At 47.8% G+C, this 22,931-nt stretch overlaps 1 protein-coding gene across 1 annotated transcript in view; it reads right to left on the bottom strand.

The window, feature by feature from the left end:
• PEPD (peptidase D) overlaps nt 1–22,931 on the bottom strand; it is a 189,581-nt gene that overhangs the window by 119,191 nt on the left and 47,459 nt on the right. Inside the window, exons 7-8 of the mRNA XM_048515733.1 lie at nt 17,881–17,925; nt 5,761–5,836 (exon numbers count right to left, since the gene is read on the bottom strand). Of these exons, the coding sequence (XP_048371690.1) occupies nt 5,761–5,836; nt 17,881–17,925 (121 nt within the window). The remainder of the gene's footprint in view (nt 1–5,760; nt 5,837–17,880; nt 17,926–22,931) is intronic.

Genomic DNA, 22,931 nt, shown 5'->3' on the forward strand with positions numbered 1-22,931 from the left:
CCGCGAATCCTCGCTCCTCCACCCTGCTCACCGTCGCCTGGGAAGGGCCGCTGATACCGAAGTCCGCTTTGGATCGAGCGCATCCAGGGACCACTGCTGCATATCGCCTGTCCTCTGGATCGGGCATCCAGAGACAGCGCCCTAGGACACTCTCGTCCGGCCGGAACACCGGTGAGTATGGGAGCTTGCAAAAGCAGGGCTTATGACAAGCCACGTTGACGAGCTGAAAGCGTTAGCGAAATCTGGCAGGGTCCCGTAAAGAGAAGGAGCTAGCGCGATTGGTTGAGGAGATTGAAGCTCAATGTCCATGGTACCCAGAGGGGGGGACATTGAATCTTGAGGACTGGGAAAACATCGGGCACTCTTAGCAGAGCCTGCGCTAGCGCCCGATGTCACTGCTACTGGCGTGGAGACAATGTTATGTCGCCATCAGCCTGCAGACCTATGGCTCCCTTGCTGTAGGTCACTCTTCGATCTTTCACCTTCAATTTCAACCCCGAATTTTCTCTATCCGCTTAAATTGGGCGCCTGTCCTCCTTCTGCCCCTTGCCCGCCTATTTTCAAACTCTCTGCCAAGCTTCAGCCTCCCCTGCTCCGCCTTCATTTTTCGAAGCCACTGCACCTCCGCTGTACGCCATTTAATAGCGGGTTTCAAAACTCTGCGCGTATTAGCCACGATCTGCAGAAGAAAGAAACCCTGACGGAAGGCGATGCCGATATTCTTGCATTGTGCCCGTCCATTTCACAGATACCGAGGGGAGGTGGTGGCGCCATTCAAGCGGGTTGTCGAAAATACCGCCCTTTAAGCTATAACATCCTCACTGAGCTCCGCCAGTTTACGCAGACGTAGGAATCACTAGCCCCTACGGAGAGGCATGCTGGAGGCAATCGCGAGGAATCACCTAATGGTTCCGGCTGACTGGAAAACCACCTTTCGTGATGCTCCTGAGCCCTGCACAATTTGTGATCTGGGAAAGCGAAGTTCCGCCAGCAATGCATCAGCAGGATACCGGCGCCTTGTCAGCCTTCTCAGCTTTACGGTTTCATACCAACCCCAGCGATCAGATTGTCCTGCCTGAGGCCACCCTTACGGTCGCCTCTGAGTGCCCTACAAGGCATTTATCAAAGTCCCCAACGCCGGCCAGCCAACCCAGAGTTTCTCCACCATCCGCAAAACCCCAAGAGCCCTATGCGAAGTTTGTGAACAGGCTTCAGGAAGCTCTCTCAAAAGGCAGGTAGATAGTTTAAGAGGCCCAGAATGAGCTCCTCATAAGCGCCTGCATTAAAGAGAACGCCCACTGAGTGCCGCCAGAGCAATCAATGGCCTGGGCAAGAATCCTGAACTGGCCGACATGCTTAAAGCTTGCCAGGACATCGGATCCTCCGCTCACCAAGCTAACCTCCTCGCCGCAGCACTCTCCACCACCAGGGGACAGCCCCAGGGGGGTTGCTTTAACTGGCGCAGGTCAGGACACTCCTTCGAGGGAGTGCAGGCAGCCCGGCTGGGGCCTACAACCCGCGGAGGAGGTCCTCCCCAGGAGGAGAAGGCCTTCTAAACCCGCCCACGATGCCAGAAAGGCTTCCACTGGAGAAAGCGACTGCCCATCGGGAAACTCCCGCCTCGGACATCTCCCTCAGCCCAGGACCAAGGAGGAGAGTACTCAGAGCAGACCCAAACACGAGGCCCCTGCCAAAACCACCCCCTCGTGGCATCTCGCCGCATGCGCACCAGCCTATCTCCTTTAAGTTCCCCACGAGGTTCTTGTGCGCCCAACTCCAGTATGGATGAGCCCATTCCCTACCGGGACTATTGGGCTAGTGCTGCCAAAGGCCTCTGCCGCTGAACAGGGACTGTTCATCGTCCCGGAGTGATTGACTCCACGCACTAAGGACCCATCCATCTCCAGGTCTGGACAAACATCCCACAGGAATTGCCTGCGGAGCCAGCGCTGCGCCAGTTGATTCTTCTTGCCCCATCGTTGCCAAGCTGACCCAATAAAGGCTACATAAGCCCCAGCGCCAACATGGCGAGCCCACACCACCATCGCGAGCGGTGGACGCCGATCGGGAGCTCCGCCCATACCTGGAGCTCGCCATAGAAGGATGTATGTTCAAGGGCCTGGTAGACACCGCTGATGTTACCGTCATCAGAGCAGCCGAGGTCTGACCCAGTGGCCTAATCGCAGGCTTGCCCGCATCTGGGGTGGGGAGACAAACCAGACGGAAAGCATCCGGGCCGGCCACGGTCAACAGCCCAGGAAGGCAGCTTCGACAGTCCGCATCGCTTAGACATCCATGTCAATCTCTGGGGAAAGGGACCTCATAGAGTCCAGGTCAAAAGCGACTTTGGTCTGGGATGGGTAAAGCCATCACAGATCATTGATCCCAACTGTGACTTCCTAAATTCACTTTCTATTTCCGTATAGGAACCTGTTTTTCCCTCTCCCCTTCTCTTTCTCCTTCTGTTTCTCGACCAAAAGGCGGGAGGGCCAATTGCTGACTGGCTCTCCTGGATTAGTAAAATCTGGGCCGCCCTGGTACCGCCAGCACTGCCAGGACAGGCCCCAGTTTGGGAGGCTGCCGCACTCAAATTCACCCACAAACCAGTTTAAGCCTCCAGTGGTGATGGCATTATAGCACTATCATCACTTCTAAGATGCTTGGCCGAGTGGTTTCGGGCGGGCAGCATCTCCCAAAGATAATTCGGATCACAAATTTCGCTGCCACTCCAGCCCTCCTGCATTAGCCACCAAGGTCACGGTAAGTGCAACTCCTTGCAAAGAAACCCCCCCTTTTTTTTCCTCTTTGTGTGCTGCAGGAATCTGCTTCTAATAATCGCCTGATTGCTTCATTCCCGGATGCACCTATCCCCAAAGGTGCTTCCAAAGCCCCCCTTTGTGTTGCTGATTAAGCATGCATACCCACAATCCCCCCGGACCGCCTTCTGTCCCTCCCCTCGAGGCTCGGACCCGCCTTTACCCTGATGACGCTCTGAAGCCAATTCCTACCCAGGGTCGCCTACCTCCTGCCCTCCTGTCAAACAATTAAAAGAAAGAGGGAGTAGGGCGGCCCCAGTAGATTGCATTAAAGCAACCTTCCACGCAGGCTGCAAAACAAGCCTTCTTATATTAAACTCTAAACCCAAACTCAAACAAAACTCGATCTTCGATCTCCCGCCATCCGCCAGGAACCGAAGCCTGGCGCGGGATCTTCGCCCTCCCATATAACCTGGGAAGGGGTGTGTTTCGAATCCTTCTTCCTACAGGTCCCTGTGGACTGACTTCGCCATGACAGGCCAGCCCATGGAATGGCGCAGGAGGAAATCAACTTCTATCCCGGAGATGGAACACATCTCTCTAAAGGATCCGCCCAGCTGCTCTCAATAGGAACGCTTCGCCGCTAACGCCAAAGACCCAAATGACCTGGGGAGACGCCAAAGCGACCGCCAGACAAGCTCAAGAGCTGCCAGCAAGGCCACCCCGACATCCGAGAACCTCTGTGCCTCTCTTTGCAATCATCACTGCCAACTCAGCGGCCACCATCCTTTGCCCGCTCTGCTTTTCCTCTGCCAGCGGCAATCGCCACCCCTGACGAAGCCACCAGACCAACATCTGGGAGCAATTTGCGCCGCTGCCAACGCCTTCGCCCTTCTGCCTGGGTCGAGTACCACAGAAGATTGGGAGCTTGCTGGCTCCTGCCTGCTTCCCGCCTGCAAAGCCGGAGACTTCCTAGCGGAGTCTTCTGGGTTAAGCCCTTCATGAATGCCTCATCCATCAGGTACCTCTATGAAGCGACTGGGGACCCGTCGTCCAAACCCTCCGGCTGGCGCTCTCTCCTTGTCACCAAGACTGTCGCTAACCACGACCCAACACCTGCGCCTCGCGACGCCGGGCGCAACCAAACGGGAACCGACCGGGCCCATTCACCGTTCGCCAATTGGAACTGCACACACATGGAGGACATTCCCCGTGTTGAGAACATCCTGCTCCCAGGGGCTGGTTCTGGACCCGCGGGGAGAGAACGTTTAATTACATTCCCGCCTCGACTCTCTGCCGGGACTCTTTGTTGCCTCAGTCGCCTCACCATCGTCCTACCCCAGGCTCCACCCCAGGAGCCCGGACGCCGCCGGCCGCCCGCCTCTGCCTTTCGATCCCTCCTGTTGATGACGCTGTCGCCTCTCTCCAGCGGAGTTTGTCTCCCTTTATGCGACTTCCTTAGTGGGAGTCCCCGGACTCGCCTTCCTACAACGCTTAAGACTATCGGGCCGCTGGCCTCGCTCTCGCGAAGTCTATCAACTCTACCTCCACCGCTCTGGATGCCTGGCCTCCGAAAGCAGCAGGAACTTCGTCAGCGACCTTAGATAATCGCGTGCGCTATTGATTACTTGCTGTTGTTGCATCACCAAGGTTGTGAAAATGTACATAATATGTGTTGCTTTAACCTCTCTGACAATTCCCAATTGATTCATATGAAAGTACGTGAGCTGCAAGAAATTGTATCTAATCTGAAATATGATGTTTTGCCCCATTGGTAGTCAGCCCTCTGGAGCTGGCTGCGGGAGGATGGTTGAGTGCTATTGTACAGCTCTCTACATTGGTTTAATTGTATGCCCTCGTTATCGGATCTTGCTTCGCCTTTCCAGTGTGTGTCTAATATTGCCTGTAACGTGTGTAGGAAGCCCCTCGAATTTCCCTTACCCCGCAACTAAGTTCTAATGTTACACAAGCAGCTCGGTCAGCTTGACCAGACGGGCGGAGGGAGACGAGTCCCTTTAAATCACCCCTAGCATTTCCGGGTCCCCTTCTAAAATGTAAAAGGAGGAGATGTAGTGATGCACTGCTGACCCAGCAGCACCGATGGTAGAAACGTTGGAACACCAACGGACCCTACGACCTTCTGGTCACCGCGACTCCCCTGAATTCTCAACCCCGTATGAGTCACGGGTCATGAACTATCTGGCTCAGTCACCGGCGTCCCAGACAAAGGGACAAATGATCTGCCCCTCAGGTGAGGATTAGGCCCAGGCGGCTTACGCTCTTCTCCGCATCGTAGCAGCCAGGTGAGATCATGCATCACATGATGATCTCCCCGCCTCCCCGCTCTCCGACTCTCCCGGTCTCCGCCCTCTACACGCCCCATTAGGATCATCATAATAAAGGTGCCAGGAACCAGCACGGGAGATTAAGCTAGGAACCTGGACCCCAGCTCCGCTGCTGGCGATCTCCACCAGATGTTATCTCATGCGTCACCGTCGTTCTTCGCTGCTGACCATTAGATTAGACGACTACATTAAAGAACTGGAGAAGAAATAATATTTGTTGTACATTTCTAGATATCTGTTTTGTTGGAAAATTAATAAACTTTACTAAAAAGAAAAAGGGAGCCGCCTTCTAGTGAATCAGGCCACCGGCCCTAAAGGTGAGTATTTTCTAAGACTGGGTTTTAACTGCATACCACCTATTACCTGGTCCCTTTAACTGGAGATACCAGTGACCAACATGGGAACTTCTGCAAGCCAGAAAGATGCTCTAATGCTAAGAGTTCCGTTCGCACAACTTTGTGCCCTACAGACCAACCCCAAGTTCAAGGTTAACGCAAGGTGCGTTATTAAGTTCTATTCAGGGAGGACATTATCCTCCTAATTCTACCCAGCTCTTCCATTACTCTATTACCAACCGATTCAGGTGGCCGGGAACATTCTCTGAAAAACTACGGTTACACAAAGAGCAAAAAAATTATTATCTGTAAAAGATCCATTACCTCTTTATGAGCTTCACTGGAAACTTTATTGGCGTAGCGGAGGACTTCCAACTCCATGTCTGTCTTAATCACACGGCTTCAAAAGAAGGGGGGAAAAATCAGGTTAGCAATTCCCCATACAGCTCAGTCATGTCTAAGCAGGCAGCACAAAGAACAGAATTATTCCAATTGGCAAACCTACACCAAATCAGGTGTTGTTTTTTTAAAAGCAAGGAGGTATTATGGGATAGGTGCAAAAGCTATATTATGAAAGAAAGTATTTGGTTGGCATCAATTTAGCCTCAGTAAGATGGGCAGAAAAGTATCTGCAAAGCTGTTAAGAGCAATCCCACTGTGGCACGCATAACATGAACAGGTTTGCAAGAATATCTGTTTTCCTTTCTGTGTGGCCCACGGATTTAGGTATCCACAGATAGGGGGCACACTTGGGAAATAGAATATAGAGCAGCAGTGGCGTAGTGGTTAAGAGCAGGTGCATTCTAATCTGGAGGAACCGGGTTTGATTCCCCGCTCTGCCGCCTGAGCTGTGGAGGTTTATCTGGGGAATTCAAATTAGCCTGTGCACTCCCACAAATGCCAGCTGGGTGACCTTGGGATAGTCACAGCTTTTCAGAGCTCTCTCAGCCCCACCTTTCTCATAGGGTGTTGTGAGGGGGGGAAGGGCAAGGAGATTGTAAGCCCCTTTGAGTCTCCTACAGGAGAGAAAGTGGGGTATATAAATCCAAACTCCTCTTCTTCCTCTTTTATTACAAGGCAGATTACAAAAATGATTAAAAATGCCATTCGCTCAAAATGAGTGGAAAGATGGCACATGATTCTGTTGAATTAAATAAAAAGCAGACTGCAAAATATGACCACATCAATCAGTAAATAAATTATAAGATATAGTAACATTTTAATCAAACAGCTAAAATTCCTAGCAAGACATCAGAGTAGTTTAAAATATACCAACAAGCAGAAGTTCTACAAATCCACAATGCCAAAGAAAAATAGCTGGGAAAGAACGCACGCCCAGTATTATGTGGTCAAATCCAACTCTGAGCTCAGGCTGTAGCCAGAGACTCTATAGCCGGGGGCTTGAGGGGGAGCATTGTTAAGTCATCTTGAAATAGTAAAAGCTCAGAAATCTGATATGCTAATTTACTTAAGTTGTGAACTAATCTTGAACAGGAATTTAACTCAAGGGCAAGGCTCTCGATTCTGGAGTGAACTGCAAGCGGATATTTTTCCCAAAGCAGAGAGGTTGTATCTGTCCACTGTAGACTGAGAGCAATTTCTGCTCTTCTCAAAAAGTACAATATTATTATTGTACTTCGTCTTCCTTGATCAAGGCATAAACCCCTGCTTACACACCCACACCACCCTGGCCAAAACCATACAACTATCTCCATTATCAGCCATCCAGTAGCTTAAAGATCTGCATTTTTAATTTCTCTTTTTCAACTATAAGCAGGGTTGCTTCTTGTTATTCCTCAAGTTGGAGAACTGAAAGCCAAAGAACAGTAATAGAATATGAATGAATTCCTGCCTGAAGCTACCAAATCCTTTGGGTTGTCACAGCCAGTTTCACAAAAGGTAGTAGACTGAGAAAGGGGGGGGAAATCCACATGCATTGTTTTGGCTTAGAGCTGTATTAAATTTATGAATCTCTGGATGAAGAGTTTAGCAAAAATCAAAAGCCGGCACATCTTTTAACAAGTAGCTCTTTCAGGGAAAGGTATTTCCTCACAAAAGGCCCAGCACTGATCTTTTAATGGCCCATTGATTGAGATACATCTCAAAGCTCCGATGCTGCCTCACTTCTCTTCCTTTTCCTGGGTTAGCTACAGGTCCATAGTATACGCATTAACTGTGAGGCAAGCCACCCTGAATGCAAACCAGGCTTGCAAAAAGCATGGTTTGTAGACTTCCCCTTCAAATCACAGGTTCATTACCGTATATACTCGTGTATAAGCCGAGGCACCTATATTTACCACCAAAACCTGGGGAAACTTATTGACTCATGTATAAGCCGAGGGTGGAAAATGCAGCAGTTTGGTAAGTTTAGTTTATTAGATTTGGATACTGCCCCCCCCCCCCCAACAAGGGCTCAAGGCATGACTTGGGCTCCTCTCTTGCACAGAGGTCTCTCGGCTGGCTGGGGAAGAGGGGAAGATCTCCTCTCTTCCCCAGCCAGCTGGGCAGCCTCCGTGACTCGCGTATAAGCCGAGGGGGGCATTTTTCAGCCTGGAAAATGGGCTGAAAAACTCGACTTATGCGTGAGTATATATGGTAATTTATAGAGGGACTATGCTCTACTTCAATCATGGTGCACTTCCATGAAAGACTACACAAACATGGTGCAGTGGTTAGAGTGTCGGACAAAGATTTGGGACACCCAGGTGTGGAGCACTCCCTGCCCCGGCCTCAGGGCAGGGCCTTCTGCTGTCCCTCCTTTGGCCGTGATGCAGGCTAAGGCCTCAGGCCCACAGGTCCTCAAAGTTGCCCCCTGGAGCCACAGGGAAGCAGCCTCCTACCAGCATATATGATGCCAGTGGAGCCCTGAGGCCATTCGCATGCTGAGGTGCAAGCGGCCCCAGAGCGGCTGCAACCTGCGGAGGCGCCTCCGTTTTCTTTCCCCACACTTACCAGGGGTCAAAGGGCAGCGTGGGCATGTCTCCCCGTGAGAAGGTAAGTATGGGGAAAATGGAGGCACCAAAAAACAGCACCTCCAACTCGGTGCCGTTTGGACAGCGCTGGCAGGGAAATGTTTCCCAAAAGGCTCTCTCATTGAGCGAGGCAGGAAAACAGCATTTCCATGCCGGTTTCGGGGTGGGGTGGGTGGGAAGCATGGCGCTGCCTTGATGCAGTAGCAGCAGCTGTGTGAACAGTGCCCCTGGAATGGTGTTTTTACTATTCCAGGGGCGCTGTTATTGGCCCATGCTGAGAGGGCCTCTCTCTTCCCTCCCTCTCTCCCGTTCCATTTATACTTTGTCTCTTTTGCTGAGATTCAAGGTGGGCTGAATTTTTTAAAACAAAAATATAGCCATACACACACACACAATAAACAATGCAAAAAACCTGCCTAAAATTTTCAGACATTAAAATCTGACAGAATTTGTGTGCATAATTCAGCATTTTGGATATCCCTGATTCCATTGCATGCCCACCAATACTGGAGTTGTAATGCCTCTTCTCCAATGCTCAATATCCTAAGCTGCCAGTACAAAACATGATACTTGTAGTGAACCAGGCAGCAAGGGTAAACAAGATGATTCTTGCCTGCTATGACCTGGCAGTGGCTCTCCAGGGTCTCAGCCATAGATTTAACACAGGGAGGCATCCTGTCCATTAGAGGTTGCTAGCAACAGCGTGGGCATCAGTGATGGAGAGGCACCAAAAGACAAACTGATTCCAGCCCCTCCAGTGTTGTGTAGTGGTTAAAAGGAGGTGAATTCTAATCTGGAGAACCAGGTTTGATTCCCCTCTTCTCCACCTGAGCGGCAGAGGCTTATCTGGTGAACCAGATGTGTTTCCGCACTCCTACATTCCTGCTGGGTGACCTTGGGCTAGTCATGCCTCTTCGGAACTCTCTCAGCCTCATCTACCTCGCACCGTGTTGGTTGTGGAGAGAGGAAGGGAAAAGAGCTTGTAAGCCCCCTTGAGTCTCCTTACAGGAGAGAATGGTAGGGTATAAATCCAAACTATTACTACTACTACTACTACTACTACTACTACTACTACTACCACCCCCCTCGTACCTTTGGGACCGCTCGGCAGAGGCCAATTTGCTGGCGGTCCCTGGCCCCTCAATGATGCGGCTGGCCTCCACACGGGCCAGGGCCTTTACAGCTCTGGCCCCAGCCTGGTGGAACACTCTTCCTCCAGCTGTCCGGGCCCTGCAGGATCTTGGAGAATTCCACAGGGCCTGTAAGACGAAGTTGTTCCACTGGGCCTTTGGAGGGTCCAGCAGCTGAGGTGGTGTCCCCCCTTTTCTCTGCTCTGTTTTTACATCACGGTACCCTATATCATTGGAACCCGCCGTCCTCCCTTTTTTCTGTTCTGAGGGGATGGTTTGATATTAGGTTTATTGGGCGCCTTCTACTTTTACTATATTACCCCTGTTTTAAATGGGATTTTATCACTTATTTTAGTAATTTAAGTTGTTGGAGCCTATGTAAATTGTTTTATTGTTTGCTCCTCATTAGTAGTGTATTAGATTTTATGTTGTAAACTGCCCAGAGCCCCTTGGGGATAGGGCGGTATAAAAAACTAAGAAATAAATAAATACTACTCTTTCTCCTCATTCAAGCAGAGTGGAGCTTCTACTGTGGGCTTAAGTTGCCAGGCCGGCAGGGCCCAATAATCATCCCCACAGACCACCCCCAACTCCACCAGCAGCATTTTCTCTATTTTGAATTATTGCTTTGAGTGCCTTGGGCCGGCCTCGCTTTCACTTATCTCCTACCTGACCCTTTTAATCTGGCAATGTCAGGGATAACACCCAAGACCATCAGCAGGCAAAGAAGATGCTCTGCCACTGATCCATGGCCATCCCCACAAAGCAAGGGAGCTGTCCAGCACAAAGCAGCCAAAGAGCAGGTGAGTCAGACTGTGACAAAAGATACTGGCAGGGACAAGGTGCTGAACGGGTCGCTTGCAGACAGCACGTTTCTGGGCACACCAATGGGGACCTGGACGTGAAAGCACCTGGCTCAGGAATTCTTCCACCGGAGTGGAACCTTGGGAAGGAAAATGTTGTGCTCCAGCTCCTGACACACGATTCAGGAATGGGGGGGGGGGGGGAGCTGCTCTTCCAAGGGAGAACCGATACCACTTGCCAGCTCACTGTTCTTGTAACAATGGTTGAGAGGCCTGCACCGCTACTGCTTTTGCATGGCCAACATCTCTTGATGGGAGTAGTTCTACTCCCATTCCCCATCCTGTGCCAGACAGAACTGAATGGGTGGACTGTGAAATTCCACCAACTTTTGGGGTGTCCAGTGCCATGCATTTTATTCAAATTAGATGGTTTTCCATCCATCACGACAAAGCTCCCTGGCTAAGTTAACTCTGAAATTTGCCAGTATTTCCAAAGGCCTCACAAGCTGCTGATTTTCCAGATCACATTTCAATCCCGCTGCAACAACAAAAGTCAGAGCGCAGGCAGAACACCGCGTCCCCGCCAGCACAGAAAGATGAAAAGGCAGAGATTTCATCGAGAGCGTATTTATGCCGGTGACAAGATTATACTTCTATGTTTGACAAAATGATTCCCGTAGAAATGATGGCAGTCGTTTGCAAGCTCACAAGGGTAACCAGGGCATGGCTGAGAAATAACTTGCTTTTTTGCATCAACCGCAGTCAGGTTAACCAGGTGTAAGGCTGAACACACTCAAACAAAGCAGCTTAAAAAAGAACTTTATTGATATCCTAGCGGGGCCCGGCCACACGTTGCTGTGGCAATTGTCCTCATCACAGTCTGCAACCCACACAGATGTCCATGCAGGTCCAATGATCTGCAGCATAGCCTTTTGGGGTGGTCAAATGGAATCCCTCTTTCCCTTTTCGATTTATATTGTTATATCGTGGTGTCTTGTTTTTTTTAGTATAAGGTAACCCTTTCCATTCCACAACGGAACTGTTCAGAGTGCAAATCCCGCTGTCCATGAGACTGGTTGACATGCACAGTCCTGGCTTGGGTAAGACAGAACTGGGACAAGGAGGCTATCCCAGTCAGGCAGCAGAGGCAGGGTGGTGAAGCGCTCAGATCAAGGCCAGCTCCCTGGGTTCTGAAAGGGTCATGTGCAAAAAAAGCGGAGCCAGTAGTGTTGGTTCGTCCCCACCCCGCAGATTTTCTTAGAAGAAAAAGGCAAACTCCAGCTCACTTTTAGTAAAAGAGAGCTGTGGCGAATATGGGTGAGGAAGTAGGTAAGTGGTGGTTGGATGTGAGGGAGGGCAGAGTGAGGTGTATGAGGATGAGATGGATGTGTATGAGAGTATGTGTGTTGTGTGGTAGCAGTGGGTGAGGCACAGAGAGTGAAAGTTACCTGCGTGTGAAGGGGAGGAACACCACCTGACGTCTCACACGGCAAAGTGTGTATGTGTTTCACTTCCACTCGTATTACCTAACAGTATTACCTATTTACTGTTTTAACTGCTCATCTCTGGCCATCTGCGCGAACATTGTAAGGGCATACCAACCCCTCAGGCCACAGACATGCTGCACGAACATTCTAAGGGTGACAGTTAAACACAGCCAGCTTCATGGCCTGGTGCGCCAGGAAAAAGACGTTTTACTTGGCTCAGGTATGGACTTTCGGCGATTTTAAGGTCTGATTACCTGCCCGCAACAGGGAGGAACGTCATGTGAAAATTAGGGGGCGATCCGTACAGCCGTTTCGGAGTTTAGGCATCAGTAACAAAGTCACAGTTAGCTTTATATATATATATATATAGATGTCACCCTAGGTACAGGGTGCTGGAACTGAGGATTCGTGTCCTCAGTTCCAATATTTAAACTAACAGCAACCAATCAGCTTTTCCCCTCCTCCCAGCTCCTGATCTCCCATTGGTTCTGAAGCTCTGGTGGAATGTAGCTTCTCAGTTTGTTTTCCCACACTTTTTGGAAAAAGGCGGGAACCAGTGCATGTTGGGAGTTGTAGTCCTGACACCAGGTGCTTCTGATATCTTTCCTACTTCCAGAGGCACACACGGTTCAAGACACAGGTGCCTCTGTAAGCTGGTGAGCATCCCGGAGAGATTAAACTCAGAAGTCATGATTCGTAATCTCCCCTCCCCCGCCCAAAAAAAACCCCACATTCCCTATACTGAAATAGAGGAATTTTAAACATCTGATTTTCAATACTTCGCAGGTCATGGCTTTTTTAAAAAAAGAAACTCAAAAGATTAAAAGAAATCTCCCCATTTCAACAGAGCTAAGACTATTTTATATGTACATTTGATCATTTCAGAATGACAGAAGGGGGCCGGCTCCGTGCCATCTATTTCCCCAGTCTCATTTGTACAGACTACATCAATGTTAACAGAATTTGTCTTCTTCAACACAACGTCATGTATTTCAAGCAACACGTTTATGACATAGCCCCGTGGGCCAGGAGCCAAAATGCCACTTAAGACTCAAACAAGGAGAATACCCAGGCTTGTAAACAACCACTTCCTCTAGGCAAGAGCATTTTGATAAAAATTACTTCAAAACACTTAGTGCTACTCTTCTTCTGGGCCATCATTCAGACCATAGTAACAGCAGGGTGCAAGACAGGCAGGGTCAACAGTGCTGCAGCATCGAATCTGCAGCTGAGGTCCCATCTAAGATGCTGTCCTCATGTGAGCTCAGGGGAACATCAGTTTGTGTGAAAGAGTAAGGAAAATAGCACTCGCAACAGACCCCCCCACCCCCACCTTTTTAACTTCTTCAGGCAGGGAAACCTAGCTTGTCAGATTTTTCCCGCCTTTTCCCTTCAGGGACTAAGGTGCTTCATAAATGGTAGTGTTTGGTTTAATAAACTTTCTCTCAGCCTGCAACTGACCCTGAAGGTGAAGGATGCCTGTTGATTTAAACTTTCTAGGCAATTGCCTTAATAAGGCACACAAATACTGAGACAGATTTTAAACTTAAACTGGATAAAAGAGAAGAGATAAACAGAGAAGAGATGGAAAAGGGAGATGAATAACTTGGAGAGATGAAATGGATGAGGCTAATAAGACAAGAGAAATATATATACACTACAGCTTGGCACAGAGATTAAGTATTTCTTTTTTCAAGCACAGATTTAATATTAATTCAGTTACAGTTCTCAGTTACAGTTCAGCTTAGATGGTAGTTGTTTCTTAGATTATACAGTTCCTTCAAATTAAGATGTTCTGGCTAATGCCCACATCTCTAATCTATCTTGGTGCAAGATTGTAAAGCTCTGGTGGCTTTACGGTGGAACTGGGCAGATCACAGAGCAAAAGCAGTTAACTGTCATTATGCCTGAAGGGAAACTCCACACTCAGAAGCCCTTTACTTCTGAATACAACTTGCTGGGAAGAAAACAGAGGGGGAAATAGACTGCTTTCCTGGCCCTATCTTGGAAGCTTCTCTGGTCTGTTCCAGCTAGGATCTTGCTTTCCAAGCATTCCATCTCACAGTGTAAGCTTCCTAAATAGATTTGGCATTCCTGGCTTCATTTTTTTAGTTTTCTTTGTAAACAATTCTCCTTTATTCATTTTAGAAATTTCCCTTCCTTTTCAACACACACTTGTGTTGGACTTCCAGGGAACTTTTCTCCATTGATGTATACAGGTTGTATTCAACAGAGCCAAAGTCAATTTCCAAACTTTTTCCAAGGTAGCCCAGTAAACTTGCCCCCAGCTTGACTCCCACTGTTGTTCTCTATGTCATGTGGAAATAAGGTTATCACTGACACATGGGGCACCTGAATCTCAGCTGCATTAGAGGGGAAAGCACTTCTTTGCCAAGGTTTGGCAGTCCTAATAGGATCTGTTGGCAAGTGCTGCTCTTGGAAGTGGCAGGGCTGGAACTGGAGAAAATGCCCACCATCCTGGGACATACATAAGAAAAATCCTGCTGGATCAGACCAGCGGTCCATCTTGTTTAGCATCTGGAAGCTCAGCCGGGAGCATGGGGGGAGTGGGGGCGGCGGAGCCGGGTGCCGTTGACCCTGTCCAAGGAAGTCCTGCTGCCTTGTCTTCGAGCGCCCTCAACCCCACCCATGTCGTCATCAACATGGGCAGGGTCAAGGGTGCCTGGCTCCACCCCCTGCTGCTGTCTTCCTGGCCATGTGGGGGTCTGATTTTGCGCCCCCCGTGTGACCAGAAGAGTGGCACCCGGGGACAGGGGGTACCCTTTGTCACTAGGCAAATACACCACTGGGGAAGGTGTCCTACACAAAGTTTCAGCTCCACTCGATCTCACCAGTCACTGCTTTGCACAAGGGAAGGGAGTACACAGGGAAATTCATGCATGGTATTACATCCATGGATGCATGTTACCATAGAGGATATGACACAAGGTTGTCATTTTGGGTGGGAGCCACACATCTCGCTGTATCACATGTTAATCTCACCCATTCTCTGAGGAGATCAGGGAGCCAGATTAAATTCTCCTCTCCATCATTTTCATCCTTGTAACAAGCTTTCAAGGTAAGCTAGGTTGAGAACGTGTGCGCCTGTCCCAATGTCACCCCCCACAACAATCTGTATGGCTGTGAGGAGAATTGCTTTCAAGATTACCCAATCCTAGTCAGCCATGAATAGTCTTCTGCCTTGACAAGCTTGTGGCACAGAATTTCTTCTTTAAACAAGAGCACTTTTATTTTCCAGTACTGCGGGGGGGAGGGGGGACCTTAATATTTTACTTTTTAAAAGAATTTTTTTAAAAAAAAAGAATTTAAAAAAATGAATAAATATCAATGCCATGGACTCTTCAGGACTTTAATACTTCTAGGTCTGCTTCCACTAATGTCAGACTCTGCTGACATTCAAGTGTAATTAAAAGGAATATCCATAAATTTACCAACGGAATGCATTAGAATTAATGCTTTTAAAATGACTCCCAAAAGGAGGTAATAATTGTATGACATTTATATAACGTCACCCTTTCTGTCAGGCTCTCAATTACTATTTCGCCGGGCAGTCACATGAATAGCGTTAATTATAATTAATGCATTTTATTTGTAGCTACACAATTGCTAACACTAACTAATTTTTCAGCAAATTAACAAGGATAATCAGAGTGGTTTTCATGTACTTCCCCCCCTCCCTTGTGACACGACATAACAGCTGGAAGTCTACAGTGGATATTTTCTGTGGTTTGCCTACAAGTTGGGAGTCGGGGGGAGAAGGCATTGCATTCAAAAGGTCCCAGGTGTTATCCCCAACACTTCCTACTGAAAGCATTTCAGGCTTGCAAGCACCATAAAAAGCTTTTCTACATCTGAACCCATAAAGAACTGCTGAAACTCAGGCCTCTTTTGCACATGCAGAATAATACACTTTAAATCCACTTTCACAATTGTTTGCAAGTGGATTTTGCTATTCTACACAGTAAAATCCAGCCGCAAAATGGATTGAAAATGGATTGAAAGTGCATTATTCTGCATGTGCGGAAGGGGCCTCAGTGTGATTCAAGAGAAGTCACGCTCTCAAGCTGCTCATATCCTGACCGCATCGTATTTGGGGAAGGGCCATGGCTCAGTGGAGCACAACCTGCATTTTGTGAAGAAAGTCCCGAGTACTATCTCCAAAAACTCCACTTAAAAAAATCAGGCAGGCACTGATGTGAAAGGACTCCACCCAAGAGCCAAGAGAGACCTTGCCAGTCAAAGCAGACAGTGCGGACCTTGACAGATGAGGGGCTGTGGGTCAGTGGCCCAGCATCAGCATTGCATGCACAAGGTCCCAGGTCCAGTCCTCATAAGTCCATTTAAAAGGATCCGATAGGATGGGATATAAAAGATCTCTACCCAAGACCCTGACTGCTGATCAAAATAGACAATACTGGCTTTGGTGTGTGTGTGTGTGTGTGTCTGTCTGTCTGTCTGTTCTGCTCTTTAGCCCAGGTGGAAACCGTAAGTGGTGGCGAACCTATGACACGGGTGCCAGAGGTGGCAGTCAGAGCCCTCTTCGTGGGCACGCAAGCTGTCGCCCCATTTTGGGAACTCGGCAGTGGCTTAGCGCCAAGGGGGCAAGGGGGCATGACGTAATGGGCCCATGCCCCTGTGGGGTGTGGCAAGGGTGTACCAGGGTGGGGCGGGGGTGTTTTGGGACATTTTGGGGGCATTCGCGGGCAGGGCGGGGGCGTGGAAGGGGCACAGGGCGCACGCGTGCCCCAGGTGCAGTTTCCCCTCGCTCCGCCCCTGGCAGTCAGTCTCTAAAAGGTTCGCCATCACTGCCATATGTCATTCTCTCATACTCTGTTCCAAATTTGCAGAGATTAGAGCCACATATTCTGTCTGTATTCCATTATTACAAGACAAAAGAGCTGATCTATTCAAAATCCCACTATTACTGAATAATTCAGATGCCTGGTTCAATGAAACAACAGCAAATTTTCTGCCAGAGATAATGCATTGGAAATAAGTACCCTAAGTGTTCGATCGTTGGTGGGGTTGTTATTATACTATTTGCTGCTTTTTGTCCATTTAACTGATTATGCCAATAAAGGCTTGGAAATTGATATATATTTTTTCCTTCCCCTGGGCATAAAGAAAGAGTCACTGGGGAAGTAGCGGGGAGGTAGTTGAGAATTTCCTGCAATGTGCAGGGGGTTGGACTAGATGTCCCTTAAGGTCCAACTTCAACTTCAACTGACCTTTATTAGACATGTCAGTAACAATACAAAATACAGGACAGATCGGGTGTTAAAACAGGACATAAAACTGGACAAAGCACATAAGGTTGGTACAGAAGAGGTGACCAAGCTTCCATTATGTCTTTGACTTGAGCACTTCGAATAAAAAGTCAGCAGTTTCACACACACACCCCGCTTCCCTTAAGGTCTCTTCCAGATCAATGCTTCTATGCTCTATGATAGTCCAAGGATCTAAGGCAGCTTCATGTACATTTGTGTGACCCCCGCCCCCCACCCCCCCGGCCAACCCTCAAAAGCAAAACAAAAATACAGGTAAGATAAAGTCAAGATAGAAGATGGATGGGAGAGTCACAAGAATTCTGGGCCCAGAATATTATGTTAGGCTCTTTGAGATAAGTCTCTGTGCAAGCCTTCCTCGAAATGCACAGACCAGAAACATAAAACTAAGTTTCAGAGGCATCTGTATGCCAACTGATATTTTTGCAGGGAGTGAGGGCAGGATTCCACTGAAGCAGTTGCCCACATTGAACCTGAAACGCCCTTTGACTTTATAGCATGCTTTCACAGTATGGTTAAAAGGCACAGCCATAACACATCTGGTTCACACTGAACAGTCTCAATTTACTTTTACGTTGTATGTCTCGGGTCAAGACAGAAATCTGAATCAGCAATGCGTTTTTTTTGAGATACCGTTAGCAAGCAATGACACAGAAAGATCAGAACAAGGTTGCTGGGGTTTTGTTTTTTGTTAAAGATTACAAAAGTTATAAAGATTTTTGTTCGCAATTAAAAAGATGACATACCATTCAACAATCTCTGGGTGCAGGATTTTGTTGTTTACAGTAAACCTACAGGATAAAAGAAACAAAGGTTAACAGAAAAATCCATGAACAGCCCCTGAGCCAGATTTATTTCCAATCAACATTTCACGTGGCCCTCTTGCCTCACATATCCATTAATATAAAACATGTACCGCATCTGAAGAAACGCTCATATCAAAAGGAGATCCCCAACACTAATAATCTGTGCATTTGTAGGTTTTGACACACAAGGTGTAGCAAGATGAATGTGAGGCCCTGCAAAAATAAAGAAGTGTGGTGGATAGAGGGGTACGGCAGAAGGAAGCTAGAGACATCCCAGGCCTCCTTGTTCACTCACCCCACAGAGTTTTACACATGTAGGTTCCTCCATGATGAATCTGCAGGTGCCACCCCCAAAACTGCTATGGCTGCTGCCAAATCAAGCCCAGTGAATGTAGAGTTTCTCCTGCTACAAGCCTTCCAGCAGCAGTCACTAGAGCTGAATTCCAGAGGGAATGAACAGTGGCAGTTCCTCTCCAGACAAAGAGAAGCTGGCTGAATGTGACTTAATTCCCTCTTAATTCCCATTGCCACACCACTGAACATAAGTCAAAGAACTGTTTCATTGTCAATGGCTACTAAACTGGCCAGTGCCTAATAAATACGTCAGCTCATTAGAACGTGACCCCCAGCATCTTCTTTACATACATACACCTGTTTTACACTTTCACTTGTAATTCCCAACACACAGTATGTGTATGAAACAAAGGACATCTTGACTGTGACAGGGAAGAATTTGGGAGGAGGGGAGGAGGAAATAGCAAAAAGCACACAGATATCATGACTGAAGGACCCAAAAAAGGACCCACTGACCCTTTACTTTTCAAGCCTCTACTACCTGGAGATGTCCATTGTAAGACAAAAGGGAGAAGTGGGAAGATGCATAACTCTGATTAACAGAGTACCTTAATGGAACCTGTCATGGGTTTCCTGAGCCCCTGTGACACCACACCTGCGGAGCCAGTGATCAGGAGTGGACCAGGGTTTTCTCTCCTCAGCCCTTTCTTTACCACCAGCCCTCCCTCAAAAGCCTGGTGCTGCCCTTACGCTCTGAGTCCAAGTGCTGAAAGGGACCTCACAGGGCTCCTACAGTCCAATCCCCATGCTCAGTGAAGGAAATCCAGGTCTAGAGGATCCATGATGCTCTAAGGCCCAGGTTTCATGTAGACCTCACCGAAGGAAGGCCCATTGTCCCAATCCCAGGTTAACAACTACACTGGCCTTCAGGAAAGACTTTCTACTTGTAAGTACAGTTTTGACAATGGAGGCCTCTTTTCCTGTAGTTGAAGCCCTTCAGATCTCCGAGGTAGTACAGAATAAGTCTTTGTTCCATTCCACGTGACAGCCTTTCAGTTATTAGAAGAGCGTGATCATGTCTCTCCTCAAATTTCTCTTTTCTGGCAGAAGTCTCTTTAACTGTTCCTCACAGAACTGGTTTCTCCGCACCCCTGCTGTGTTTCTCTTCACTGCCCTCATCCGAACCCATTCCAGGGTTAGCATCAATGAGGTTCTGCAATTCTTCTCCAAACCCCAGTTTCAAATTTTGGTTATGAGGGCAAACATGGCAAAATGTTCTTTTGTATTTAACTCATAGCCACGCAAGAACTTTGAGAAAGCCCAGAAACTTGCGAGTAAAAGGGAAAGATGCATACAAACATGCTCCTCTGACCTCTTATCCGTGGTTAATATTTGATATGCGTTATAAATCTATGCCCTGAACTGGATGGCTCAGACTAGCCCAGTATCATCAAATCTTGGAACCTAAGGTGGGTTGACCCCAGTTGGTGCTTGGATGGGAAACAACAAAGGAAGACTGAATGTGCTACTGGGGTGGCCTGGAGATCCAGATAATATTTTAGCAACAGGGTGGGACCAGTCAGCTTTTCCACTCCATTTTGCCCAATAACCTTTCTTACTATAACCCCCAACTCATATGGCTTTTGTCCATGCAGGGTCCATGACCCCCAGCACAATCTTTTGAGATGAAAGAAGATAAAAGTTTGGATTTATATCACGCTTTTTTCAACCATAAGGAGTCTCAAACTCATTCCCTTCCTCTCCCCACAACAGGTACTTTGTGAGGTAGGTGGGGAGGAAAGAGTTCTGAGAGAACTGTGGCTACCACAACGTCACCTCAGCAGGCTTCACGTGAAGGAGTGGGGAAACAAACCTGGTTGACCAGATTGGTGGAGCAGGGAATCAAATCCAGTTCTCCAGATTAGAGTCAACCACTCTTAACAATTATGCCATGCTGGCAAGGGTACCATGTTTTATCCTTTTGCACCAGCAAAATCACCAGTTGGATCCAAACCCTGGTCTCAACCCTTCGACAGCAAACATTCCATTTTACCCAGACTCTGCCCCGATATGAAAACAACTGAAATTAAATCAGAGTCACCCCAGCCACGCTCTCTGTGGAACCCAATTAGTCACGAGGGGGAAAAAAGAAGGGAAGCTAATGAGATTTTGTCTGTTTTGAACATAAACCCAGCCTCCTTTTCCCCCCAAAAGGCAAGTTTTAAGCACATCATTATCCCTGCAAAAACCTATGATTCTGCACAAAAGCAGCAACAGGGATGTAAAAGCTAGTTAAACACAAAGGCACCCGTTGACGAGCAAAATGGTACATTTCGTCTGTGAAATTCTGCGAACAAAAGGTTGGACCCCCTGTTTCCGATGGAAAGCATCCCACCATGATCTTAACAAGCAATGAAGGAAACCAGAGAGCAGAGAGCAGCAAAGAATAGCAGGATGGAACTCGGGCATCAAGATTAATGCATCAAAAACTGAGACGCTAAGGGGCTCGCTGAAACAAGAGAATTGGGATAACTGAACACGGCTGACCCAACAAACCAGCAGGCTCTCTCTTTTAAGGAAACAGATTGACAACTCAGGGTAAAGCAAAGCTGCAAAGCATCTGCTCTGTGAATGGGAAATAATAGTCCAGAATTTATAATATTCCCCCCACAGGACAGAAAAAGATGTCTTTCCTAGGAACCATCAGCCAGAGTGAAATTCATACAACGGCTTCCTCTCACGAGGAACTATATTTACATTCATCCCTGAGACAAGAGCCTCTATGGAGAAAAGCAGGCAACATACAGAGTCCCTGAATCAGAAGCGCGTCGGTTCCTACTGTTTAACTTCTGAAGAGTCACTTGAGCACACTTTGTTCGTTTGCCCGAAATTTATGAAATTTAGACCTAACTTTTTTTCTTAAGGCCCCAACTTTGGCAGGTTCTTTCCCTCTTAACTTTAAACTGAATAATCTCTTGAATAATCAAGATCCTATGATATTGGAAAGGGTGGCCAATTTTCTGGCCAATACTCTGGATTAATCTTTTGGATTCTCTTTTCTGTCCACAATATTCTTATATATTTTGGACATCCCTTCTAGTTCTCTTATTCTGTTTATTTGTATTTGGAGAGTCTCTTTTTGATGCCTCATCAAGGTTTCTGAACTAACTGCAAGAGTACGAGCTAGCCTGCCCTGCCTCATTCCCCAGAAGGAAATCCCATTTTGATTGGCATCCTATCTAATTAGTGCCATCAAGTTGCAAACAACTTGTGGCAACCACTCACGGGGTTTTCAAGGAAGCAGATGAACAGAGGTGGTTTGCCATTGTCTTTCTCTGCACAGCCACCCTGGTCTTCCTGGGTGATTTCCCTTTCAAATACTAACCATGCCCTACCTTGCTTAGCGTCTACACTGACAAGATTGGACGAGACTGGACCAATCTGGCTGCTAACAATCCACTTGCAACCTACAAATTCTACAGTGGAATTCTTCACCCCGTTCCATCCTCACAGTGAGTGGTTTAGAGAGGAACAAAGGACTCCTAGTCTCCTACCTTTGCTCCCCCAAAACAAAATTAGAGGGAGAAGAAATTATCAGGTACTGTGCAGGACACATGAAGAAAGCAATGTGCAATCCATGAATTGTAGTCCATGAACATCTGAAGCGCCAGAGTTGGACACCTCTGACTTATACAGTTCAGTTGAAACCGTTTGTGAAACTATGTTTGTGATAGATTCCTGTGTTAAGGCAACTAACAGCCTGTTTTGGCATCATAATGTCTATCAATACGATTATTGCCTTCCCTTATGTATGATTATGAACGCATAGTTATGTGTCTCTCTGTTCATACTGTGCAATACAGGATTGTAAACTTCCCACTCAATCGGGAGACTCTGTAGGTTAGCTAGCTTTGTTAGCCCTGAGTGGCACTGCCCCTTTAAGACTATGACTCGTCAGACTTTGGCTGCAATTTTTGTTTATTTTGGGCAGCCCTTTTGTTTCTGCGCCCATCATGCTGGGTCAGAATTCCAAATGTGCCCGCAGGCGCAAGAAGCTTGGGGAGTCCTGGCCTAGCCTGTTTGCCAGCAGCAGCCCAGAGATGGCACATCATTCCTCAACAAATGCCCCGAAAGCCTCAGGAACTGCTTCCAATAAAAGAAAAAGAAAGTTGTTCAAGGGCATGACATTATGTATCATTAGCGTAACAAACCAATCTATTCTTGATTTTTTAAAAGGGCTTTATTGGAGCACAGTTGTTCCACACCGTATAGAACACAGCAAGACTGGCTGATGCTACGCAAGTGGAGAGCAGATTTTGAAGGGGGGGGTAATAACCCCTTTCCCCTCAATACCTTAATTAGCCGCAACTCTTCAGTGCCAGCTCTGCTCAACAGAATGGCCATGCCAAGCACTGGCGAGGGAAGCGGGAAAGGCCCTCAGAAGAGATCAGAGACACGAATTTCAGTCATGCAAGAAGCAATAAAGCCTCTCCGCGCCACATCAGTGGGAGTCCTCTGGCTGACAGAAGGCGCCCACAAATGATCTGCAGCTGCCAGAAGGCTGCAGGAAGAGCATTTAGGCCCTGTGGTTACAGAGCAAAGAGCACCTCCGTCCGAACCCATGGAGAGGAAAGCCAGCCGAACAACTGGACGCTGCTTTCGAGAAAGTTATAGATTTGGCCTGCTGGAAAAAAAAC

The sequence above is a fragment of the Sphaerodactylus townsendi genome, linkage group LG14 (genome assembly GCF_021028975.2).
Source record: "Sphaerodactylus townsendi isolate TG3544 linkage group LG14, MPM_Stown_v2.3, whole genome shotgun sequence".
NCBI lineage: Eukaryota > Metazoa > Chordata > Lepidosauria > Squamata > Sphaerodactylidae > Sphaerodactylus > Sphaerodactylus townsendi.